The 24,977-nt window shown below is 43.2% G+C and overlaps 2 protein-coding genes across 10 annotated transcripts in view; one reads left to right on the forward strand and one right to left on the reverse strand.

Annotated features, from left to right (window-relative positions):
• The window catches only part of LOC142503552 (dedicator of cytokinesis protein 7), a 90,282-nt gene that overhangs the window by 25,211 nt on the left and 40,094 nt on the right, over positions 1–24,977 (forward strand). For all 9 annotated transcript variants that reach the window (XM_075615936.1, XM_075615937.1, XM_075615938.1 and 6 more), the window contains exons 10-16: positions 18,807–18,924; positions 19,497–19,567; positions 20,050–20,188; positions 20,429–20,530; positions 21,751–21,837; positions 23,732–23,963; positions 24,202–24,366. In XM_075615936.1, coding sequence (XP_075472051.1) covers positions 18,807–18,924; positions 19,497–19,567; positions 20,050–20,188; positions 20,429–20,530; positions 21,751–21,837; positions 23,732–23,963; positions 24,202–24,366 — 914 coding nt within the window. The remainder of the gene's footprint in view (positions 1–18,806; positions 18,925–19,496; positions 19,568–20,049; positions 20,189–20,428; positions 20,531–21,750; positions 21,838–23,731; positions 23,964–24,201; positions 24,367–24,977) is intronic.
• ANGPTL3 (angiopoietin like 3) lies at positions 259–11,664 on the reverse strand. Its single transcript, XM_075615934.1, has 7 exons — positions 11,101–11,664; positions 8,037–8,147; positions 7,586–7,703; positions 6,901–7,014; positions 6,133–6,228; positions 4,587–4,853; positions 259–2,649 (listed from the first exon to the last, which is right to left on the reverse strand). Exons 1-7 carry the CDS (start codon positions 11,587–11,589, stop codon positions 2,462–2,464), a joined length of 1,383 nt encoding a protein of 460 aa, XP_075472049.1. The 5' UTR covers positions 11,590–11,664; the 3' UTR covers positions 259–2,461.

Consider the following 24,977-nt stretch of genomic DNA (forward strand, 5'->3'; position numbering starts at 1 on the left):
TTCTCTTCATCTCTTCAACGTGTTAGTCCAGAGATGGAGTTTCCATGTGGCGGTGCCCGATTGGCACTATCACAGTTTAATGAATAACCCCCAAAGTCTCATGTTGCTGACACTGGATCTCTAACCTTATTCTCCCACTTCAAAGTGCCATTACCGCTTGTCCTTGTTGTATTTCTGTCACGTGAATGAATAGAAAATTCTGCATACTGTATATTCCCTTTGTCGATGCTTCATATATCTTAAGAACAAGGGCACAACTTCTTGCACTGAAGCTTTATTATAACTCCAAATTCTTAACAGCAGGAATATAAACCACTTTATTTTACATGGCTGGCATACTTTATTTTTAGCTACAGGCTTAACAATAATGTTTCAACTTTTTATGACAAAAATAAAAAGTACATCTGAAGGGTTTCATCAGATTTATATATACAGACTAAACGGCTATCTCCAATGCAAAAGTATGTTTCTTAATGTAAAAATATAACAAAAAATATACAGTACAGTATGTTTGCTTAAGTCAATATGACTCAGAAATAAACGCTCTCTGTAGCTTAACCCCGTGGCTGACGGGGGTTAATATGGGTAGTCTGAAGTTCAGGCCTTAATCATTCTTAAATATATTAATCAACTACAATCCACAGCCTCAGGCTAAACACGTACTGCACATGTCCCCTCTTATTCTATACTGTGAGGCAAAATATAAATATTTTAAGAATCAAAATGGAGGGGGTTGGGGTAGTTACAAGCGGATGTCGCTGCCCCAGGGGTTACGTGATACTCCGAAAAACGTTAACCTGGTAATTTGAAAAAGGATCAAAGACCAAGAGTCCTGTAAACCTGGTAAAACATCGGTTTAGCTGCTTTTCTGCGCTGTACATGGAATTAAAACGGCCCATATTTGGGTTCCATACTACTGAAACTTTCAGGGAATGTTTACACCCAGAACGATTGTAAAATACTCTTTGCACAGTTTGGTGATCCCAGCAGAGCTTTGGCATAATCTCGTTGCGGCAGTGGTGGATTTCCCATTCTGCCCGATTAAGCCCGGGCCTAGAGCGGCAATATTTGGGGGACAGCATGCAGAGGCCCCGTTCTCTTCCCCACTGATTTCCGGGGGAGAGCGTAGGGCCTCTGTAAATGTCTCTTACCGTCTCCTTCGCGCCACCCTCCTTCTGTAACAACGCAGCGTCATGTGACGCAATGTCGCATGGCGACGCGTTGCCAGGTCAACGTGATGTCACATGGCTTCACGTTGTCATGGAAACGTGGCACCATTTGACGCTGCAGGAGGAGGAGGTGGCCCCGGGGTAAGTGCCTATGTGCGGCACAATTTTAAATCCGCCACAGTGTGAAGGTATTTTGCAAAATAAATAACATTACTTGTTCATTTCTTTATCCAGAGCTGCTGTTTTTCTTCAGTCATTTGGTGAAATTTGCCAAATTCTCCTAAACACTTCTGCTTCCGTTACTCCTTTTTTGTATTAAACAAAAGTTCACGGCTATCTCCATAGTTAATTTTAAAACTATTTAAAAATCAAATATTTTATGAGATGGGATGGCTCTAGAGTTTAGTTTGTTTTTTTGTTTTTTTACAAAACAAAAAAGATGAAAGCGTTTTGTTGAAAGACAAACTGTTTTTGAGTAACTCTATTTTGCTGTGAAATATCCTTTACAGCACTTTATTTAGATTTTTATAAAGATTTGGATATTCAGAAATGGTAAACTAATATTAATCCCTAGTTGATCCTCTAACCCAGGGGTGCACAAACTGGGGGGCGCGGGATTTTTCTGGGGGGGTGCGCAGGCGGTTGCAGAGGCCTCGCGCTCTTCCCCAAGACATTGAAATGAAATGCCGGGGGATCGCCTGAGGCCCCTGCAACTGAACTTACCCAGGTTAAGATGGCTGGTGTGACGTGGCGTCATGTGACATCACATGAAGTCGCAGCACCATTTGACGCCTGTCGCCAAGGCAATGGCAGTGTCAAATGATTCTGCGGGGTCACATGATGTCACATGACCCTGCGGCATCATTTGACGCCGACCTAAGAGTTATGGGGGGCGCGAGCAGTGAAGGGAGCAGGCAGTGGGACGCAGCTTGAAAAGTTTGCACACCCCTGCTCTAACAATCTTGAGATAGGGGTATTGAGAACTTCAATTGTACTCTATAAATCTGTAATAGTTCAGCTAATATGTTAAAAAATGTGACGGTGCAGCCATGTACCAGAAGTGTGCCTTGCACTGTGTGGTGGCTCAGGCTTGGAACTATTGGGTATCGTGCACAGCACAAGAAAGCGATTCTAATCTGACATGTTTCACCAAATCACTGAAATACATTAGAAACAAATGCTTCTACTCTGGCTTAAAATGTATTTTTTTCTCATCTGTTTGACATTCTGTAACCGTGATTCCACCGTGAAGTACAATGTATCGGTTAGAAATATATTTTCAATGGACTAAACTAATCAAAATTCTCAAGATCTGTGCGATAGAGCATCATTTTCGTTGACCTGAGTGAGTTTGGCCTCCCCTTTTCTGGCTTCCAGTATAGTCCCTGTCCTCTTCTTTTATCTAGTTTTGCCTTTGATTTTGGTTTGATGTACTTTCCATTTAGGTTGGTTGCTCCACAGACATTGTTCCACCATCCACCTAAAAAATACATGAGAACCGTTACATTCTTGTGATGTAAAAGCTCAAAAACAGTCACCATTTGTATATAGAATGATATCCCCTCCACACCCTCTAATCCGTTCATTGCAAATGCATATGGTCCTAGTAAATATCCTTAACGCCATTACATTCTCAGCACCCTTGGAATTTTGTTTGCATAGATCTAGGTCAGGGGGGCCCAACTCCAATCCTCAAGCCCCCCCCCCCCCCCCCCCTCCAACAGGTCAGATTTTCAGGATATCCCTGCTTCAGCACAGGTGGCTCAATCAGTCCCTGCTTCAACACAGATGGCTCAATCAGAGGCTTATTCTTTGACTGAGCCTCTGATTGAGCCACCTGTACTGAAGCTGGGATATCCTGAAAACCTGACCTGTGAAGTGGGCATTGAGGGTTTGAGTTGAACTCCCCTCATCTAGGGTAACTACTGTACAAAGTAATCCCTTGCAGACTTTTCCCATCCGCATCAACTTTGGGTCTTATTCATTAAGCGCCACAGCCGACGATTGGAACCGGTCGAACACTCCTATTGGCTGCTTCGGAGCTTATCGACAAATCACTCTGGTGTTCAATATTCTGCCCTCACTCCTCTGCTTTATTACATAGAATTTGCCGGCCGATAAGAACCACTTAGCCCACCGTGCCTGTCCGTTGTCCAATCTGCTGTCAAATGTCAGACCTTATTCGATCCTTGGCTTTCTTTTATATTTGTTGATCCCGAGCCTGTTTGAATCCCCTTACTGTGTTACCCTCTCCCACTTCTGTTGGGTGGCTATCCCACCAGTCTACCAACCTTTGGGTGAAGCCGTACTTCCTCACGTGTCCCCTTAGCTGCCACCCTCCCGCTGCAGAGAAGGACCGCGTGTTCTAGCACTCCTCTTCCTTTGGAAGATGCTTCCCTCCTGTACTTTGTTGAATCCCTTTATATAGTTGGATATTTTTTTATCATATCCTCTCTGTCCCTTATATCCTCATAACCTGTAGGAGCGGTCACCATTATAATGGAGCTCTGCAAGGACTTGTGATTGAACAGTATTGATCCTGGATCAATTTTTGGAAACATTCTGATATTGTGGTATTCTGATTCAGTGCTTTATCTTAGGAGCAGCTCTTGGTAGTCAAGTGTGCCGATATACTTCAACATAATTCTATTAAGAGTTATATGATCTATACTATTTTAGATTTGTGAGTGTATATAGCAAACTAGACACCTACAACTCAATTTGCCGCTTTGTCCTACAATGTAACTACAACACACCACTGCCAAATGCTTAAAGAACTAGATTGACTATCCCTTGAGGCTGGGCGCAAAGTTTGTTTTTCCTGTCTTGCCTTCAAATAGTCTCTGGGCAAGCTACCCGTCCATCTGAGCAAGTTCCTTACCCCTATCACATGCAGCCCTTATCCCCTGAGATCTGACTCCAAAAGACTGTTCACGGTCCTCTTACCGTGCGCTTCGCGTCTGAAACATTCTACCGGAGACTCTCGCAGCCGCCACCGGTCTAAGTTCTTTCAAAACTAAAGCTGTCTCACGTTTTAATCTGGTCTGTAACTGTTACATACGCCTATAATATATATTATCTCTCACTGTGCATGCAATGTCTTGTATATAATGTGTAACCCTGTTAATGTAATGTAACTTTGTACTGTCATCATAACTCTGTGCCCAGGACATACTTGAAAATGAGAGGTAACTCAATGTATTACTTCCTGGTAACACATTTTATAACTAAATATATGTATAGCGGTCGATTATAATATGACCCATATTAACTAAGAAGTGCTATAAAATTAGACGCCTTCTGGCATCGAAGGCACCTTACGGCCATTCAAGTAAAGGTGCTGGAAGGTGTCTCATGGCATAATACCACTCCGATACAATACGGCCTATGTGCCTTCGAGTGACTGCAAAACAATACCTGATAAACTTTCAGTTGGACACTTCAAGTCACTGGAGTTTTGATCACTTGTAGAAAATTTGAGCGCTGTCTTTTCGGGGAGAGCGCTGGGGATATTTCCGGAGACCTGGGAAAGTTGGATTGTGTAACCTGTATCTTCATTCCCAAGCGTGAACATGTACTCAACATAGCGCTTATTGTTTTTCCAGTCCTCCAGCTCAATGTGCAGGATGTAATCTGCTTGCTGAGAAAGGGAATATATCTTCTGAAGACCCAGCCAAAATTCACCTGAAATCCAAACATGGCGCAAAATGTAAACCTTACAAGCAACATGTTATGTTTTTAAAATTTTTTTGTTTTTGAAGCGGATTGAAGGTCTCCGGAGCGGTACCCCATTCATTTCAGCTCCGGAGACCCCTTGCTTCTGGAGATACGTAGCTACATAGGCGGTGCCTGTAGCCGAACCGGCTGAGCTAGCTGGGTTTTAAAGTTTAAAGCTCCTGTGTCACGCGGGCCAATAGGAAGCCAAACCTGATTACGTCACAGCGTTCCTATTGACCTGCAGGGCGCGGAAGCTTTGAACAGCCGCCATAATGTGAAAAGCCGAGCAGGGTGGTTACTGGACCCCCTATGGAGGTAAGTATCTCCGGAAGCAGGGGTTCAATCTTGTGTAAAAAAAAAACGCTTGGATTGCCTCCTTTAAAATTGGCAGTTTTATAACCTCGTAGCATTACTGGGAATTGAAAGTAGTAGTTGATGCTTAATCAGTATCAATGACCGTTTATTACTTCTGTTCTGGAGAGGCATGTGCAGAAGTATGGCAATCTTTTCTGAATTCATGAGTACATAACGCTGACTTTTTGGTGTGTTTCATTATATCAGAAATATTCTTAAATGACAATATATTTCGCATCATATTTCAAATATGTGAAAATAGAAAAAGAAACAAATGTGTGCACATGTACATATATAAATGCATATATGTGTGTACCATGCATTCAGGTACTGGCGTATTCATGTGCTGTTGGTGATTAAACATTTATTGCATAGCATATTTTGGGGGCTAATCGTGGTGACTGATTAACTAGTGCAAACAAAGGCGTTTCAGTCTCACACAGTAATGTTACTTGGGATTGGCTCCTGGTGGTTGGATGATGAGTTTGAAAGTGTGTTTGCTGATTTCATCATTTGCTAGACATTTTGGATATGATTATTTTCTGTTGCATGAAATAGAAATAATTGCTTTGTGATGCAATGTAGACCTGTCTTGCTTGAAGTTGACAGACAGGTCTAAGTAAAGAGTTATCAGAGCACGATGTAGTAATAGAGGGCAACGTCTGTATAAGCTTGGGAAATCCATGGTCTGCAAGCATGAGACTTCTGAGGTTTCCTGATTATTGGCGCACATTTGCTGTGATCATGGAAGCCTTTAACTATTCTGTTAGCGATCACTGCTTCTTTAGATACGCAATATATCAATGTCATGAGCACAGTTCTATGAACATGTTTCTAGAATATGACAAACGTCACCATAGTTTGCGTAAGGTTGCTTATGAAATGGACTTACCTGCGAGGTCACCGAAACCTTCGGAGTAGTTTTCCCAGGTCTGGTTAAAATCTACTGATCCATCGATTCTTTTCTGAACTACTGTCCATGCATTGTCTGGTATAAATGAGATTAATATAGTTTATCTATTTATGATTTTCTACAGCTCACAAGAAAATAAATCATAATATGGTATAAGAAACCGCTTTTGTGACAACACACATTTTTCTATAGAAATATTAAGATGCCACTTCTTTGGTATCGGAAACTCGGCTGCCGCAATTGCACCTGATTTCTCAAAGAGGAAATCCCCACTGGTTTTCCTGGAAATGTTTCTCCTTGGTAAATCTGCTTGTTTTTTTTTTGCCCACTTTTGCAGACTTTGGTAAATAAGCCCCATAATGATTAACACCAATACAGGCATACCCCACATTAGCGTACGCAATGGGACCGGAGCATGTATGTAAAGCGAAAATGTACTTAAAGTGAAGCACTACCTTTTCCCCACTTATCGATGCATGTACTGTACTGCAATTGTCACATACGTGCATAACTGATGTAAATAACGCATTTGTAACAGGCTCTATAGTCTCCCCGCTTGCGCACAGCTTCGGTACAGGTAGGGAGCTGGTATTGCTGTTCAGGACGTGACGACAGGCACATGCGTGAGATGCAGTTTGCCTATTGGGCGATATGTACTTACTCGCGAGTGTACTTAAAGTGAGTGTCCTTAAAGCGGGGTATGCCTGTACTATTGTTTTAATTGGTGCATTTACTTTTAGCTCTTACCTGATGTAATTTCACAGTAGACACTGAATACTTCACTTCCGTTAGGTCTAATAGCGTAAATACCACTTGATCTTTCTCCTCTGTTATAAATGTCATTGCAGTCTCGTGCAGAGTCTAAGATTTTAGCAGAGGATTTAGGATTAGATGCTGCAGTTATTAAGGGCTAAACTTAATAATAACAACTAACCCTAGTAGTAATGTTGAGATGGGGCTATATATTAAAAATAATGTTAAGAATCGTAGAGCGTTCATGTAAAGGAAGTCACTTGAGTGAGGATATGGCTGAGTCTTACTGTCAATAGTAGAACAGGAGAACTCACAGTCCAACTGTATACTGCCACAGGTGCACATCTCTGCACTGTAAGTAGGATCAACTACGATATGGACAAAAATGGCACTCCAATGGTGTTGAACAAGAAGAATGGGGTTTATTTAAGTTGTAGGGGGAGGGGGAGGAGTGTCAACATTTCGGTCCAACCTTTATCCATCATCTTAAAAAAGGTCCACAGTAGGACCGAAATGTTGATCCCCTAAATAAACCACATGGTTCTTTCTTCAAGACCATTGTAGTGCCATTTTCCTTCGTATTCTAATGAGTCTTGTCCTAAAAGACAATTTAGCCTGCATTTTAGGAGCCTTACATGGGGAAGATCAAGCACATATAAAAAGAATATTATGTTATTACCATTTTGTTCCAGCGTTCCATCTGTTGAGTTACTTGAATGGGAGAAGATGTGTTTTGGAGTGTCTTGGTTGACAAATAATAAACTCTTTGCACTTTCTTGGAAACCAGTGTTGCTGAGCTGTAAAACAAAAAGTGTGTTTGTGTATCAGTGGTGTCAATGCTGGCCCTCAGTAGAATAGTCTATCCATCACACATAGGTTTGGAGTTTTAAGCATGGTTGTTTGTTGTGGGCAGCAATAACTTAATGGACACGATCGGAACACTATGTTTCATTAGTAGTAACGTGAAGTATTTAAAAACATGTATTTATCGAAATTGGATCCAATCATTCATTCTGCAGCCACATGGTTCTGCAATGCACCCATGCCCCTCCGTTAATTATGTATAATTCAGTAATGCTCATGTATCTCATACAGTTTTGAAAACATTGTTACAGTTTTTGGATTATTACCTTATCCTCGAGATCCTTTATTTGACTATTTTGCTGGTCAAGTTGCACGTGTTGACCCTGCACGACTTTTAGGAGTTGTCTGATGTTAACGTCTTGTTGCTCCACAAAGTGCTGCAATATAAGTGTTCTTAAATTGTGTTTTTCTTTCAATGGATAAACATATTACAACTCCAAAAACATGGTTTCAAAAATAATTTTGGTCATTGTGAGTAGTTGTGAAGGTCCAGTAAAGATTGTATTGGGTCTACATTGGAATTTACAACTGGCCAAATTCATATAGAGTTTGGTAAAGGGATTAAAGTGTTTTTTGCTGTACAATATCTATCCTATAATTCAGAAAGTTTGGTTGTCCGGCTATACAAATCCACACGCTTAATCCTAAATCCACCAAACTTGGCATGCTATCTAATAGGATCAAAAGAAAGGGCGTAGGTGGAGTTTTGGTATGTTTGGTCCAAATCTACGTGTATCCTATCTATATGTGTGTGTGTGTGTGTGCGTATGGCTTGGGCATGTTTCCGTACAAAGGTTCAGCTGTACAAGATGTCTGCAACGCATTATGATGTCACGTGCCAGTTATATAGCCAACCAAGTACAACACCCAGTTGGCTGACTTGATAATAGAAATTGTGGATGGCGGATAGGAGGCGGCGGAGGAGACGGGCGTCCCAGGACAGCGAAGAAGAAGGAGAGGGTGGGTGGGGGTGAGGGACACCAAGAGCAGGTATGGGGGTGGTATGTAGGGGTCACACAGTTGATAGGGGGAGATGTAGGGGTCACACAGTTGATAGGGGAGATGTAGGGGTCACACAGTTGATAGGGGAGATGTAGGGGTCACACAGTTGATAGGGGAGATGTAGGGGTCACACAGTTGATGGGGGAGATGTAGAGGTTACACAGTTGATGGGGGAGATGTAGGGGTTACACAGTTGATGGGGGAGATGTAGAGGTTACACAGTTGATGGGGGAGATGTAGAGGTTACACAGTTGATAGGGGAGATGTAGGGGTCACACAGCTGATGGGGGAGATGTAGGGGTCACACAGTTGATAGGGGAGATGTAGGGGTCACACAGTTGATGGGGGAGATGTAGGGGTCACACAGTTGATGGGGGAGATGTAGGGGTCACACAGTTGATGGGGGAGATGTAGGGGTCACACAGTTGATGGGGGAGATGTAGAGGTTACACAGTTGATGGGGGAGATGTAGGGGTCACACAGTTGATGGGGGAGATGTAGGGGTCACACAGTTGATGGGGGAGATGTAGGGGTCACACAGTTGATGGGGAGATGTAGGTGTTACACAGTTGATGGGGGAGATGTAGAGGTTACACAGTTGATGGGGGAGATGTAGTGGTTACACAGTTGATGGGGGAGATGTAGGGGTCACACAGTTGATGGGGAGATGTAGGGGTCACACAGTTGATGGGGGAGATGTAGGGGTCACACAGTTGATGGGGGAGATGTAGGGGGTTACACTTTTCACATCTATGTAGTTTCTCACACTGACGTATAGGAAACTTTAATCTTTCCTTTTTCGTTTCCTGGGCTAAGCACATTTTACGGTGCCTTCGAGCATACGTCGTCTAAAATTAGCATAGGTTGAACTTGATGGACGGATGTCTTTTTTTCAGCCTCATCTACTATGTAACTATGTCAGGTATTAATAACAACTTGGTCGCATCTTTAAAACAGCTGTTCTGGCTTACTGTCTGGCTTACTACATGGATAGTGGGGTGCCTTCTGGAGCTGAACTGTGTTATTTTCAGCTATGGGGCTCACTCAGTTTCCTAGATACTACGAAAAGAGAACAGTTGTAACACTCCATCCAGGGGAAACAGCATGGCTATTAGGAAATTAGCATGGATATTCCTAATACCTGGAACAGGGATAAGATCAAAACAACAGCTGCTCCACCAGCATGAAAAAATGGGGAACTCACCAGCAAAGGAAAATTAAAAACAATTTATTTAAACTACATAAAAAACATGGACTCCTTGAAAAAGCGCCATAGTAGGCGTGAAACGCGTGGGAGAGTTTGTTTGTGCTGTCTATTTGTTGTTTTTTATGTAGCCCAATAAAATAGCATTTTTAACCTCTTTGCTGGTGAGTTCCTACCTTTTTTTCCTGGAGCGGATGGGCCATCGATCCTTCCCCTTCTCTGCTACATAAAAAACATGGACAGCCAGTGAGTGAGATCTCCTCCCACGCGTTTCACGCCCCCTATGGCTCCTTGAAAAAGCGCCATAGGGGGTGTGAGAAACGCGTGGGAGGAGATCTCACTCACTGCCTGTCCATGTTTTTTTATGTAGTTTAAATAAATTGTTTTTAATTTTCCTTTGCTGGTGAGTTCCCCATTTTTTCATGCTGGTGGAGCGGCTGTTGTTTTGATCTTATCCCTGTTCGTTTGCGAGGATCATATTTACACTGCCGGAGGCCAATTAAAGGACGCATCATTATTGGCAGCGTCTCTGGAAGCAGCATGGAAAGGGACGCAGGACGGTGTATCATAGTGAGTATAAGCTACTCCATACCAGGGACGTGGGGACTCGTTTGGCTATCATATTAGCTTGTTCTGTCCCCACAGGTGTCTCCGCCTGCTCCCCAATACTTCCGTATTTGCACTTAGCTGCGACCATATATTCCGTTTTGGTCCGGGATTTGCTCCGTTTACTGTCTACCATTTTAATTGGTTACACATTATCTGGCCCACCTGGAAGCTTATACACAGTATTTTTTTGCTCTATTCCTAATACCTGGCCTGTTGGTGCCTCTTGAGGACCAGAGTTGGCCACCCCTGTATCTATTCTATACATTGTGCAGCTATGTGAACTGACTGGTTGTTGGTGCATAGGTGGTATTATGACTCCACTTTCCATCCCATGTTTTACATAATACCGTTTTGCCTCGGGACCAGTATTTATCTCTCTATGGTAGTTGTACAATATTGTATGTTTTACAATAATTTGCAAATTAACAGCACATATCAGTGATGTATAAAAGTATATCTACATCATACCTTTTCTGTATACCAATGCAGTAGCAAATATTTTCATTTATACTTACTTTCAGTGAAGATATTTCTTTGAGACCCTGACCCTCTGCCGGTCCCCGAGTCATCTGAGACAATTTGTCTTCTAGTTGCCCAACTTTGGATTGAAGCTGGACCTTGTCTTGTAACAGGTTTTCAATTTGTGAATGAACTTGCCGTGACATGTTCTTTAATTCTTCATTGTTCGCTTGCAACTTTGAGGTCGTTTCCTTGAGCTCTTCTTCTTTCCCCCTAATTTCATTGGTCTGCTTGGCGAGGTCGTAAAAGGATTTGTCAAAAATGTTAAGCTTTTGAAAAATCTCATTGATTTGTCCTTTAGTTTTGTGGACAAAATCCTTCAGACCATGCCCAAGCTGAAGAAGACCGTTTGCTAAAATTCTTACATCGTCAAGCATAGCAAATCTTGATCTTGGCTCTGTGGGTATAGTATCAAATACGGCATCTTCTTTTTCGATTGTTGTTGAGAGAGCCAAAGGTAAAATAAAAAAGAAAATCGCGTTCATTTTTGCTGCTTAATGTTGGAGCTTTTTGCTGGTATCTTCTGCCCGGAGCGTATTTTCTGAATGATATAATTAACCTATATATATCCCAGAGAGCTTAACCCACCTAGTGTGGTAGTTGATTATTAAACAGGACATTTGAACTAATGTAACCTCTGCCCACTGTGGTGTGCATTAGAGTAGATGTATTGCTGAGCGAACTGAAAAGCACTCAGGACTTACTGCAGGTGAGGGTTTCAGTGCACAGTTTATCGCATTCCATGTAGATTTGCATGGGTTAATGACCATGGAAAGTGGAATGTCCTTTCATCATCTTGTAAGTGTAAACTTGTCATAGTTTGCAAAAGCTTTTTGTGGAGCCATCTGTTCTGAATAGAGGAAACAACAGTACCTTTTGAAACCTCACAGGTTTCTTCTCCATGTGCACAGCCATCTCTGTACACTGGATCAGGGGTGGCCCCCCTCCTTACCTGCTCTCGGGCTCCGCGCGTCGTGATGCCATGCCATCTGACGCGTTGACATTTGACCCTGCGGCGTCATTTGATGCTGCGTTGTCATAGTGAAGCGTCGCCGAAGAGCCGGCTGAGAGCAGGTAGGGAAAGTTGCAGAAGTCTCACGCCTCCCCCCGGCATTTAATTTACATTCCTGGGGGAAAAGCGCAGGGCCTCTGCCGCGCCCACCCTAGAAAATCCTGCGCCCCCCACTTTGCGCACCCCTGCACTAGATCATTTATGATGAACTCTCATATTGGTTCTTCAAGGTATCACAATCCTTGACAGAACCCTAATATCCAATGATATAACTAGCTTTGTCCACCTTGCCCGGTAGACACATTTTGTCTTATAGGGTCACTCTGGCCATTAGAAGCCACAGTGACTTTCTTTTGGTGACCCTGTTGCTATATTTGTCGGGTTTTTTTTTTTTTTGGTCTCATCAACTGACACAAAAACACTCGGAAACCGAGTGGGACCACAGATGGGCGCCGGGAAATCCCCCGGATCAGAGGATTTAAACATTTCTAAAGAGAAATAACTGGGACTGCTGCTTTTAAAACAATTTGGACAGTCTGTAATGTGAACCTATTTTTTATTTGACTAGCACAAGATCAGAGTTTAGATTAGACTAGATTGCATTAAAGTAGGTTAAAAAAAATATAGCAGTATTTGTATGGTTTCCATTCTGCTGTCGCCCTTGGATTAAGTTGAGCAACCAGACATGATGTCCCAATTTAAAATGTAAACATAACCTCAGAATCCTCCGTATCAAATATTTTTAGCACCCAGAATATTTTTTGGTATTAAATATGTTACAGGTTTCTAATGTTTTTTTTTTTTTTTTTTTTTTTAAATACCCATTTTAGTTATTAACAAAAAGGAAACACCAGTTCTATTTTGTATGGAAATATTTCTAATGTCAGATGTTTGGAATTGGGTCAACTACGGTAAAAACAACCAATCTTTTGCCAAGAACGCGCACTGTCAACCTCACGGCCTGACCGAACAGAAGATCAATGTTAAACAAAATCTATTTTCTTAACATGGATAAAAACAAGTTAATAAGTAAAAAAAAAAAAAAGGAAAAAAACCCACCTTTAGTTATTTAAAATGAAAGTGCAGCTCAACCCCGTTATAGCGCGATCCGCTACAACGTGGATCTGCTTATAACGCTTTTTGAGCGTGGCTCCCTTTTTTTTAAAAGCTAAGCTACATTTTTTTTTTCTCCAAGCTTTATTGCTAACGGAGACACACACACATTTATATCTCCTCTCTTGTTTCTGGGATCGTCCGTGCTGCTGCCAGCGCCGCCTCCTTCCTCCCTCCCACCCCCCTCTCTCGCCTTCCGTGTCCATTTTTTTTTGCGATCCCGTTTATAACGTGGTCTCATTACGTGGATCCGGAGCACCGCGTTATAACGGGGTTCAGCTGTATGTAATATGGAAAAATTACTCAAACCTGCATTACTACATTAGTGAGCAAATGTCATAGTGAAATGATAGATCAAATTGCCTTTTTACATGACATTGTGCAAAGAGAATACAGGGAATAATAGAACAACTACCAGCAAAGTATATTGGGGCATCAAATGATAATGTAATCTGTTGCTAAAGCTACTGGTACTTGCAAATCTAAATCTGTTTGCATAAACCTCCCTAGACCAGGTGCTATGTAAGTCTTTGGTTATGTAAAGCAGTTTTATTTGTTATCAGTTTGTTTGTGTCTGCCCATGTCTTGACTGTTTTTGTCATACAGTACCAACCCCCTCCCCCCCTCCTATAAAATTCAGCATCTTTAACAGAGGACCACAAACCTATAATCCCTACGCTCACACAGCTTTTTTAACTCCTCCCTCTACTCTGGTACCTTTCCCTCCTCCTTCAAACATGCAACAGCCTGTCTTTCTAACTATCGACCTGTCTCCCTCCTGCCTTTTGCCTGTAAACTCCTTGAACGTCTTGTATTCTCTCGCCTGCTCCATTTTCTCACCACCTATTCCCTCCTAGACCCTCTACAATTTGGCTTCCGCACTGCTCACTCCACTGAAACAGCACTCACTAAAATAACTAATTACCTCCATGCTGCCAAAGACAGAGGTCATTATACTCTGTTCATATTATTCAATCTCTCTGCAGCATTTGATACCGTGGACCACCCTTTCCTCCTTCACATTCTGCATTCTCTTGGTATTCATAATAAAGCTCTATCATTGATCTCCTCTTACCTCTCCCATCGTACTTTCAGTGTCTCTTCTTCTAACACCTCCTCCTCCTCTATCGATCTCACTGTGGGGGTGCCCCAGGGCTCTGTTCTGGGACCTCTCCTCTTTTCTCTATACACACTCTCTGCGATATCCTGGATGGCCCTCCGCCGACTTAAAACTCAACATGTCAAAAACAGAGCTGCTCATATTTCATCCAAATCTGGCCCGACTACCTCCTTCCACATTACTGTTGGAAGTTCTGTCATACACCCTGTAGCGCAAGCACGCTGCCTAGGGGTCACACTCGACTCCTCTCTCACATTCTCCTCTCACATTCAAAACGTATCGAAAACCTGTCGCTTTTTCCTTCGCAATATTACAAAGATATGCCCTTTCCTCTGTTGCTCGACTGCTAAAACTTTGACTCAGGCCCTCATTCTTTCCTGTCTCGATTACTGTAACCTCCTTCTGTCTGGCCTTCCTGCCTCTCACCTGTCTCCTCTACAATCTATCCTAAACACTGCTGCCAGAATCACTCTACTCTTTCCTAAATCTCTCTCCGTGTCTCCCCTGCTGAAATCACTCTCCTGGCTTTCTATCAAATCCCGCATCTCACACTCTATTATCCTCCTCACTTCTGCCCCTCCTTATATCTCAGCCCTAATTTCTCGCTGTGCACCATCCCGACTCTTGCGTTCCGCTCAAGGATGTCTTCTCTCTACCCCCTTTGCATCTAAAGCCCTCTTCTGCCTTAAACCTTTCTCACTGACTGCCCCACACCTCTGGAATGCCCTTCACCAAAAATACCCGACTAGAACCCTCTCTATCCACCTTTAAGACCCACCTTAAAACACACCTTCTTAAGGAAGCATATGAGTTGCTACGTGGCTAATCCTATGCACCTGATACATAAAGCTTGCACCCTTGCAGATGCACTTACCAGAATGCCCTCCTACTGTCTCTGTACGTTCTTCCTACCTACCAATTAGATTGTAAGCTCTTCAGAACAGGGACGCCTCTTCCTAAATGTTAATTTTTATGTCTGAAGCACTTATTCCCATGATCTGTTATTTGTATTACAGTACTTGTTATTTATATGATTGTCATGTATATTACTACTGTATTGTACTGTACTGCGCTATGTATATTAATGGTGCTATATAAATAAAGACATGCATACATACATACAAATATTCGTGGGAACTTCATCAATTCCTGGTTGGTTCATGTCACCTCTAAACCCCACATTGGACTGTTGCAGACACTCCCATTGATTTTATTAGTGGTCGTGTGTGTGTGTCAGTCCTTGTCAGAATCTCAGTAATGATCACCTGATCATTCATTAGGGCCACAAACGTTGCGTTATTGTGGAGTTCAGTGTGTATAGGTTTAGGGTTTGTGATTGGGAATGTTTTGTCTGCGTTTACTGGGTTATTATCAAGTCTTTTGTCCATTCTAGTCTTGAACATAGAGTATACATGTTCCTATTTGAGGTAATCATTGACTTAGGAGGCAGGTAGAATAAATGCGTAAGCCCTAGTAATTGCATGCTTTCCTGATCTTGATAAAATGGCAGTGCTTTCACCCGTCCATTACCCTATAGATGTACATTGTCATGAAGGGTGGCACCCGGGGGGGGGGAGGAGGGGTCGTCCCTTATAGCGTATGCTGCACTTCTTCAGGGTCTGTGCGTTTTCATGGGGGCATTCGCGATCCGCTCTTCACAGGAGTGCCGACGGTGGATTCGTGGCTACGTTCGTGACAGGACCCCCTGGCACTGAAGGGGTTAATTTATCAAAGCTTTTGGTGGGGGTAAACCTCTCTATCCATCTATATCAGGGGTGCTCAAATATAGTCCTCGAGACCCACTCAACAAGCAGGTCAGGTTTTAAGGATATCCCAGCTTCAGCACAGGTGGCTCAGTCAAAGACTGTACCACCCGTGCTGAAGGAGGGATATCCTTAAAACCTGACCTGTTTGAGGACTGGCTGAGCACCCCTGATCTAGATTTCAACTCATTCACTTTTATTTGGTCCAGCTGTACCCGTACGCCGATCTAGAACATCTGAAAAGTTATTAAACATTACTCTTTGTTTTCACCTCTCCCTTTAATGCCTGGCTGTCTCTTGTCCCCTCTTCCCCATCTTACTCTCTCCTCTATCATGCCCTGCTCTTATTTGTACTCTCTCCTCCCTTCGCACTCCTTGCCTTCTTACTGTGTCTGCTCCTCTCTGTACACAATACACTCCCTCCTCTCCTGCTTATCTCACCCTCTCCTTGCTGTCTCTGTTTCCTCCTCCTACTGACCTTGCTGTCTCTCATACCCTCTTTTTGCACTCGCTCCTGCCCGATGTGCACACTGCTCGTCATCCCTCTGTCTCCTCTCCTTGCTGTCTCTCTCTATCACCTCCTCTCCTTGCTGTCTCTCTGTCTCCTTTACTCTCTCTCTGTCTCCTTTACTCTTTGCTGTCTCCTCCCCTCCCTCAACCATGCCCTGCTCCTCTTTGCACTCTCTCCTCCCCTCTTTGCACTCCCTGCCTTACTATGTCTTCTCCTATTTGTGCACACTACACTCCCTCCTCTCCTACTAATCTCATCTGTCGTCTACTCTCCTTGCTGTCTCCACTGCCATTAAAATCCATTCCCTTGTGTTTCCTGGGTGGGAGGCAGCTCAGTCTATCACAGAGGGAGATTTATATATGTATATCTTAATTTATATAGCGCAGTCGGTGTACTCCGCGTTTTACAAAGACAATACAGTACAGGGAATTATAAACAAGAGCAGCAGTCAGAAAATAGGAAAATAAATCCCTGCCTGAAGTGCTAGGTCCAGTTCTTGTATTCTTCACCCCCAATTCAACTCCAATTTGAACTCCACAGACACTTCATATGTGACACTTAAGATGTTACACAGCCAATGTGCAGTCTCATTGGATGTCCCTGGGTGAGTGACAGGCCTAACACAGAGGGGGTGGGATGTACATCCTCATTGGCTGTCTCTGGCTGAATGACAGGCCATTCAGCCTATCACAGAGGGATGTGAAGACATCCTTAGAGAAATATATATATATATTACTAGCTGATATACCCGGCGTTGCCCGTGATGTAATGTTCTGCCTCCCCCATCCTCCCTCTCAACTCCCTTCCCCCCCCCTCTTCACAGCTGTTTAGGCTTCCCCCCCTTCTCTCCTGACTTCCTCCCCCCCCCTCTCTCTCTTGACTCCCTCTCTCCCCCCCTCTCTTCTGACTCCCTCTCCCCCCTCTCTCCTGACTCCCTCTCTCCCCCCCTCTCTCTTGACTCCCTCTGTCCCCCATCTCTCCTGACTCCCTCCCCCCCCTCTCTCCTGACTAACTCCCCCCCCCCTCTCTCCTGACTGAATACCACCCCCCGCCTGTCCGCTGTGCGCCGCCATCTTACCGGGGGCATCTGCAGGAGGAAGGCGGCCCTGTAGGAGGGCCGCGCCGCGCTTCCCCTCCGTCCGGGAGCCGGTGGGGGAGAGGGAGAGAGAGAGAGAGAGAGAGAGAGAGAGTTGGGTGACGTCATAGAGCTGGGTGATGTCATAGAGCCACCAATCTGATTGGCCAGAGGCTGAGGACCAATCAGATTCACCGCAGCTTTCGATTTTATATATTAAAGATAGATACTTTTCATAGACTCTTCTTTCTCTAGGCTTTCTCCCTGACTGTTTGCACCACCTGCTGGTACCTTTTGTATGTAATTGCTTTTCAACATTGTGTAGTCGCTTGCTGAACTTTGATATTAATCTAACCTCATTATTAAGAGTAAGGCCTAAGGAAGTGTTATATTGACTTACTGTTCAAGCATGGCCACCTACTCGTGGTTTGTCTATTCAATACCTTTTGGATGTTGATCAGCAAATACAAATACTGTATCACTTGTGAGCACATTCACATGTCTCAGACTGGTCTAGAACCCTGCTTTTAACCATTATCTCTTAGCATACAGCGCTTCCACTGCCACCTGGGGTTCTGGGAAATGACTTGCAAATGAGCACACAGTGTCATCTTTTTTTACTTCATGTCCATTTTAACATGGACCCCTATGAGCCTGTCTCCCGCATTACACGGCTTTTCAGCGCAGCCTGGTTTAAATAAGTGCAGAGCCAGTAACCCTACTCACAGAAAGCTCTTCTACCTTTTGGATTTCTTCAGGGTGAGGTTGATCACAAAGTCCTGTTGCGTTCCGGGTTTGAGGTGAACGCATGGGAGTAGTTTCAGCAGTATCCATTGCCTAAAGTGCTACTTTATATATGAAGGGGGGGTTATATATGAAGGGGGGGGCGGGGAAGTGCAATGTTGACAATCAGTGACCTTTTGAATCTTTAAATTCCCAATTTAAAGAAAATAGGTTGAAGAAAATTCTTAACGTTTTACTATTTTAGTTTTCTCACCCTAACTGCAAAGGGCACATTAATCAAATAATAGTAGACAACTAATCTAGATTTCTAAATATCGGTTGGATGATAAATAATACTTTTCATTCTTTTGTCTTCATCCCACAGAAATCTTCTGTATGTCTATCCGCAAAGCCTTAATTTTGCAAATCGCCAAGGATCTGCCAGAAATATTACTGTGAAAGTCCAGTTCATGAATGGAGAAGATCTCAGCAATGCCATGGCGGTAAGAAAAATAATATTCTCTAACGCAGTGATTACCAACCGGGGGTCGTGAGGGGTTAAGGCCCCAAATTGCACCGTAGCGTGAGTGGGTATAGCTGTCAATTACAGCAGCAGCTCCCAAATCGCTTCCCACACTGCTTTGCATCCACGGCGGCAATGCATTGTGGGGCATGACTTTGGAAGCCCCCGCAGTGAGTGCAAGCTATACCACCATGCTGCCTGCACACACTGAGGCGCAGTTTGGGGCCGTATTAAGCGTGTGCTGCCCCTCCTTCCCCCCCTCCCCTCCCTTCCCCCCTCCCCTCCCTTCCCCCCCTCCCCCCCCTTCCCCCCTTCCCCCCCCCACGAGATCAGGACCCTATACTGCCTGGGATCGATCACACAGGTTTCTTAGCTACAGTTTTAGTAAGCCATAAAATGCATTCATTATGTGTTCGCTGAACTAATATTTTCTAGGAGGGGGTGCACAGTGTAAAAAAGGTTGGTAACCAGTGCACTAAAGTAATCTGTGTTACGGTATCATCGTCCACACGGGGAGACGCCCCCAGTCACTTCATCTTATTTGTTTTATAGGTAATCTTTGGAAAGTCAAGTTGCCCAGAGTTTTCAAAAGAAGCATATACAGCTGTAGTATATCACAACAGGTAACTTTTCTTTCACGTTAGAGGCACAGGCTTGCTATTTGTGTTCTGTTTGAATGCTTTGTATGCTGCTGATGCTATGTGAAAGGAATTAATTGGATGTTTGTAATGCATATGCATATTCACTTGTTGAACATAGAAAGTTCATTTCTTTTTGGGTCATCCGTACAGTGTTGTCTTTTCAAATGATGTACAGACACAACAATAAATATGTTTGCACAAAAGCTTGTGTTGCACAGCTATCAGAAAGGGAATAATGATGTGTGTAACTGAAATAAAGGAAGACGCAAATAATAGACACAGATTTAGTACTGAACAATGAAACGAGTATAACGTCACCGTACAGCTGTTTCCTCTTTGAATAGAGTGCCTTTCTCAGTTTATTATAGTCTTATTAGCAGTTGTTGAAGAGAGGTTAGCTGTTGAAGATCAATGTGTTTCAGTCCAGGTTAAATGACCAGACTGATATTTTTGATTATGTATAGATCTCCTGATTTCCATGAAGAAATCAAGATTAAGCTCCCGGCCACTCTAACAGATCATCACCACCTGCTTTTTACATTCTACCACGTCAGCTGCCAACAGAAACAGAACACTCCTCTTGAAACTCCAGTTGGATATACAGTAAGCACAAGTCATTCTTGGTCATTGTTGTCCAGCATTAATGTGTTGTGTAGCTATGATGAACCCTGTAGTAGAAAAAGGCCTAGATCCATGTGAATATATAATTACATGGGAGTGAATTGTGATGTGTTCTACAAAGGGTTTGACCAACAGAAGGATTTGTTTATGGATGGTTATTACATTTAGGTGCAGACGGAAGCAACATGAAATGTATCACTGATTTATTTTATTTCACTTAAGTGGATACCAATGCTGCAGAATGGACGCTTGAAGACTGGGCAGTTCTGTCTTCCGGTTTCCCTAGAAAAACCACCACAAGCCTACTCTGTGCTCTCCCCGGAGGTAAGTGTGCAGATTTTGTTAGAATTTCAGGTTTCAGAAAAACAGTTGTACATCTTCACAATTTTTTTAAGCCTTACCTGAACTGGGGGTGTCCCCTGCATCTGAATCAGTGTCCCCCGACATTCAGGGACCAACTGGTGCCCAAGATATTTGTAGTTTTTTTGTATGTCGGTTTTGACCCAAAAATCAGCCAATAGGACTGCGTGGTCAGTAGTAGAAAGTCTTCTCCTGATGACATTGCAGCATTTTGTTGGCTGCTCGGCTGCAATTACCCGAACCCCACGACCATTCTGTGCCTGGCGGGCACTGCAGTTAGACTGCACCACCTCCAATTGTTGCCGGGAAACTTTGTTTTATTTATTTATAAAAATGTTTTACCATAGAAGAACAGCTGAACCCCGTTATAACGCGGTCCTCGGGGGCCACTCGATCCGACCACGTTATAACCGGGGTTGCGCTAATTTTTGTAAAATGGCCGCCGCGTGCCCGATTGGGGAAGGGGCAGAAGTGAGGCGCCGGCAGCCCCAGCACTTGCCCCAGCAGCCCCACCACGATCCCCCAACAGCCCCACCACAATCCCCAGGCATATTGGGTAATGTGTGTGTAATGTGTAAAGTTTGGCCAAAAAAAAAATATATATCTTTTTTTTAATTAACTATTCGGGGTCCACGCTCACACCGCGTTATAAGCGGATCACGCTATAAAGGGGTTGAGCTGTAATACATTGAGAGTTACCTCTCGTTTTCCAGTATGTCCTGTCCATGCTGAGCTTGTGCTTGCGGGTTGCAGGCATTTTCAAGCACTTATCATGTTCGTGGGACATCCCTCAGTGTATTTTATTGTAATAGGTATAATTATGGCAGAAATGTGTATTTAATTATATATTAAAAGCAGCAGTCTGTTCCTGAAGGATGATGCAATACACTATATTGCAAAGAACTTCCCAACGCCGAGTCCAGTTACAGAAGGGGGCAGAGAGCAGATGCATAACCCTGATAATACCTCCGTTTAACTTCGTCTTCCAGCTTTTTTGCAGACACTCCAACGACTGTTATTTAATTGACCGTTTATTTTATGTAACATAAATTAAAAATAAATGGTGGTGTGTAATAAATGCATGAATAAAGCCGTTCTGGAAGCATTTCTTTCTGAATGTAAAAGCCTTTGGATTCTCGCAAGCTGTGACGTTCGTTTGGATAATATTTTAATTACTGTTTTAGGTTCCTCTTCCTGGAATGAAATGGGTCGATAATCATAAAGGCGTTTTCAATGTAGAAGTTGTTTCTGTTTCTTCTGTTCATACACAAGTAAGTGTTTTCATTTTAAGGAAATATAGTACACTTTCATACTATAACATAGAAATTGATATTTTCCTAGTTTTTCCTTTTAAGATTCATCAGCTTTACATTGTGGAAAATGGCATTCTTGTAGATTACTTCAGGATATTATAGAAATAGTTGTTGTACATCACAAACTGTTCTTGTGAGTGTTAAAGCAGCAGTCCAAGCTGCCGGGGTTATTTTTTAACATTTATCCCCCTCCCCCCCCCTTTAATATGTGCATTAATACAATCCACACAATGATAAGCAATTAGCTAAATTGCCGATCAATCCGTGCGCCTGATCGGCGAAGATTTGGCTCGGGGGTTCACTAAATGGCTGCAGAGGAGTATTGACTTAGTATCTGTGACTGTGTAAGTGGTTGCTATAGAAACAAAAAAAGGCTTGTTACATTATAATACATTAAAAATGTAATTCAGAGTTGTTATGAAAAAAAAATGCTACAAGTATTTTCTCATAGTACAGAACGGATTTATTTAAAAAAAAAAACAAACGTAGGGTATTGCTTGGTCTGCAACTTAAAAAAAAAAATATTAAAAATGTATTCTTATGTGTATACCCCCTGTAAAATAAAATGTAATCAAAATAATACATTATTAAGGCTGGGTAGACCAAGATTGTCTCTTTGGACCTTTGTTATATGTAACAAAAATAAATAAATATCTATATATATGTTTTTACGAAAAACTGACATTCAAACCAATTATACAGCCTGGGGACCAACACTCTTGGGGGGCCTGCTCCCTCCCCCCTCCCTTGTCAGCGGCACATTGCTGGTCTGAGATACAGGAAGGAAGCACAAGGGGAAATCCCTTCCTCTGCAGGTGGCCTGGGTCAGGGGGCGGGCCTGAGATACAGGAAGGAAGCACAGGGGGATATCCCTTCCTCTGCAGGTGGCCTGGGTCAGGGGGCGGGGCCTGAGATGCAGTAGGAAGGACAGAGGGGAAATTCTTTCCTCTGCAGAGCCTCTGTAGGTGGGCAGGGCCTAGGTCAGGAGGTGTGGCCTGGGTCAGGGGGCGGGGCCTGAGATGCAGTAGGAAGGACAGAGGGGAAATTCTTTCCTCTGCAGAGCCTCTGTAGGTGGGCAGGGCCTAGGTCAGGGGGCGGGGCCTCAAGTAGTGCAGCATGGGGCTGGAGCTGCAGAGACAGGCTGGGAAAGGTGAGAGGGAGGGGAAGGGTTAAATCACAGGTAAAAACACATGAAAGGGAAGAAGACAGAAAAGAAAAAACGGAGAGAAGATGACGTACAAGAGAGAAATACATAAGAGGGAAAAGAAAGACACGAGAGAGAGCGCGAGTGAGCAAAGAGAGAGAGAGCGGTCTCTCGTGAGCAAAGAGAAAGAGAGTGCGCAGAGAGAGAATGAGAGCGCGCAAAGAGCATGAGAGGGAGCGAGCAGAAGGAAAGAGAGGCATGAGGGGGCCCTGAAAATGTTTTTGCCTGGGGGCCTGTACATGTCTAGCTACGCCACTGTACCAAACCCTTTCTTTGTGGAACACACGTTCAGTGCTTTGCAGAAGCCATGTCTGAGGTGCGTGATAGCTAACTTAAAAAACCCAACATTGTGTTTACTGTAGAGCAACACTGTCAATGACCTCGTGGCTGTGACATTGCCTTATTCCAGGCTTGTAACATCTGTTTCTTGGGTCCATGCTGTGCATTACCAAACGGTGGGGCAGGAAGATATGGGTTTTGGTTTGCAAAAAAACGTCACTTATCCAATTTACATCAGGTGTTGTGGCTTTTGGATAAAATGGAGAATGAAGTTAATTTGTCCGACTTGTTTAACGGGATAACCGTTCTGATGTGCATACTTTAGCGAGTCAAGTGTTCAAATCCCTTAATAGTCGTCGTTTGTTTTAGGACTCGTACCTTGACAAGTTCTTTGCCCTTGTTCATGCCCTGGAGGAGCACATGTTCCCAGTTCGAATAGGAGACGTGAGAATCATGGAGAATAACTTGGAAAATGAGCTAAAAAGCAGTATTTTAGCCTTGAACTCTGCTCAATTAGAACCGGTGGTGCGATTTCTTCATCTCTTGCTTGATAAATTGGTTCTCTTGGTGGTACGACCTCCTGTCATTGGAGGCCAAATTGGTAAGTTACTCCCTTAAAAGTAAGATGCTGAAAGAACTGAACTTTTGACATGGGTATTGAGTAAAAATGAATGATGGGCTCAGTGCAGTGTGCACATTGTGTTATTATGGGGAACATAAATGCCAGAGGAGTGACAGATTAACACTCGCACATTTCATTGCTGGAGTTGTTTTCATACCAGGCTGCTACTGTTCAATCAGTGATACTTCAGAGATTCCTATACAATTGTTCTTTTTAGTTAACCTAGGTCAAGCATTATTCGAGGCAATGGCTTCCATCACAAATAGACTCCACAAAAACCTGGAAGGAAATCACGATCAACACGGCAGGAACAACCTCCTTGCTTCCTATATTCATTACGTGTTCCGCCTGCCAAACACTGATCCAAATTCTCCATCACCAGGTAAATTAGGAGTGCAATCGCATGCCATTGTGGCGTAAAGGTTTATGTTGTACATTTCTCTTGTATTGTGCTACTCTGTTACACTTCCTATGCTACTGGCATAACTGTTGTTGGTAGATTGTTTTGGTTCATAATAATATAATGACATTGTAACGTAATTGCCTAGCAATTGTCAGTTTTACAACAGTTTGCATGGCAGTCTAGAAAGAGAGAAGAACAACATTGTTATTATTTTTTGCCCAGTTGAAGTTGGACAAACTGGGGTACAGAGATACAGGGCCAAGTTTACTAAGCAGTGCTATCCCATATGTCATATTCTGGGGCAGGAAGACACCTTGTGGGCCCGAACATGTCTTACAGCCCCGGAAGGTGTTTTATGGAACTGCACAACTTAGTAAATAAGACCCCTAATGTGATTTATGCGAAGATAAAGGGTCGCCATGGCTGCCATTTATTTAATCCTTGTTTATACAATGCAGACCATAGACCTGTAACTTTTAATAGTTCTTAATGTACATTTTGGCACGAGATGAGACTTGATGTACTCAAGGTCACACAGAGCTAGTTTGAAGCACAGAATTTGAGATGTTGCCTGGTTCCAAACCTGGATG

This window comes from Ascaphus truei, chromosome 10 (assembly GCF_040206685.1).
Source record: "Ascaphus truei isolate aAscTru1 chromosome 10, aAscTru1.hap1, whole genome shotgun sequence".
Lineage (NCBI taxonomy): Eukaryota > Metazoa > Chordata > Amphibia > Anura > Ascaphidae > Ascaphus > Ascaphus truei.

Bases quoted from the DNA above. Each gene is read 5' to 3' on its own strand.
- ANGPTL3 (XM_075615934.1), bottom strand. From the start codon at position 11,589: ATGAACGCGATTTTCTTTTTTATTTTACCTTTGGCTCTCTCAACAACA. The intron at 6,229-6,900 runs GTAAGAGCTAAA...CATTTATACCAG, and splicing joins CTACTGTGAAATTACATCAG to ACAATGCATGGACAGTAGTT. The intron at 2,650-4,586 runs GTATTGTTTTGC...TGTATTTTTTAG, and splicing joins TCCAACTGAAAGTTTATCAG to GTGGATGGTGGAACAATGTC.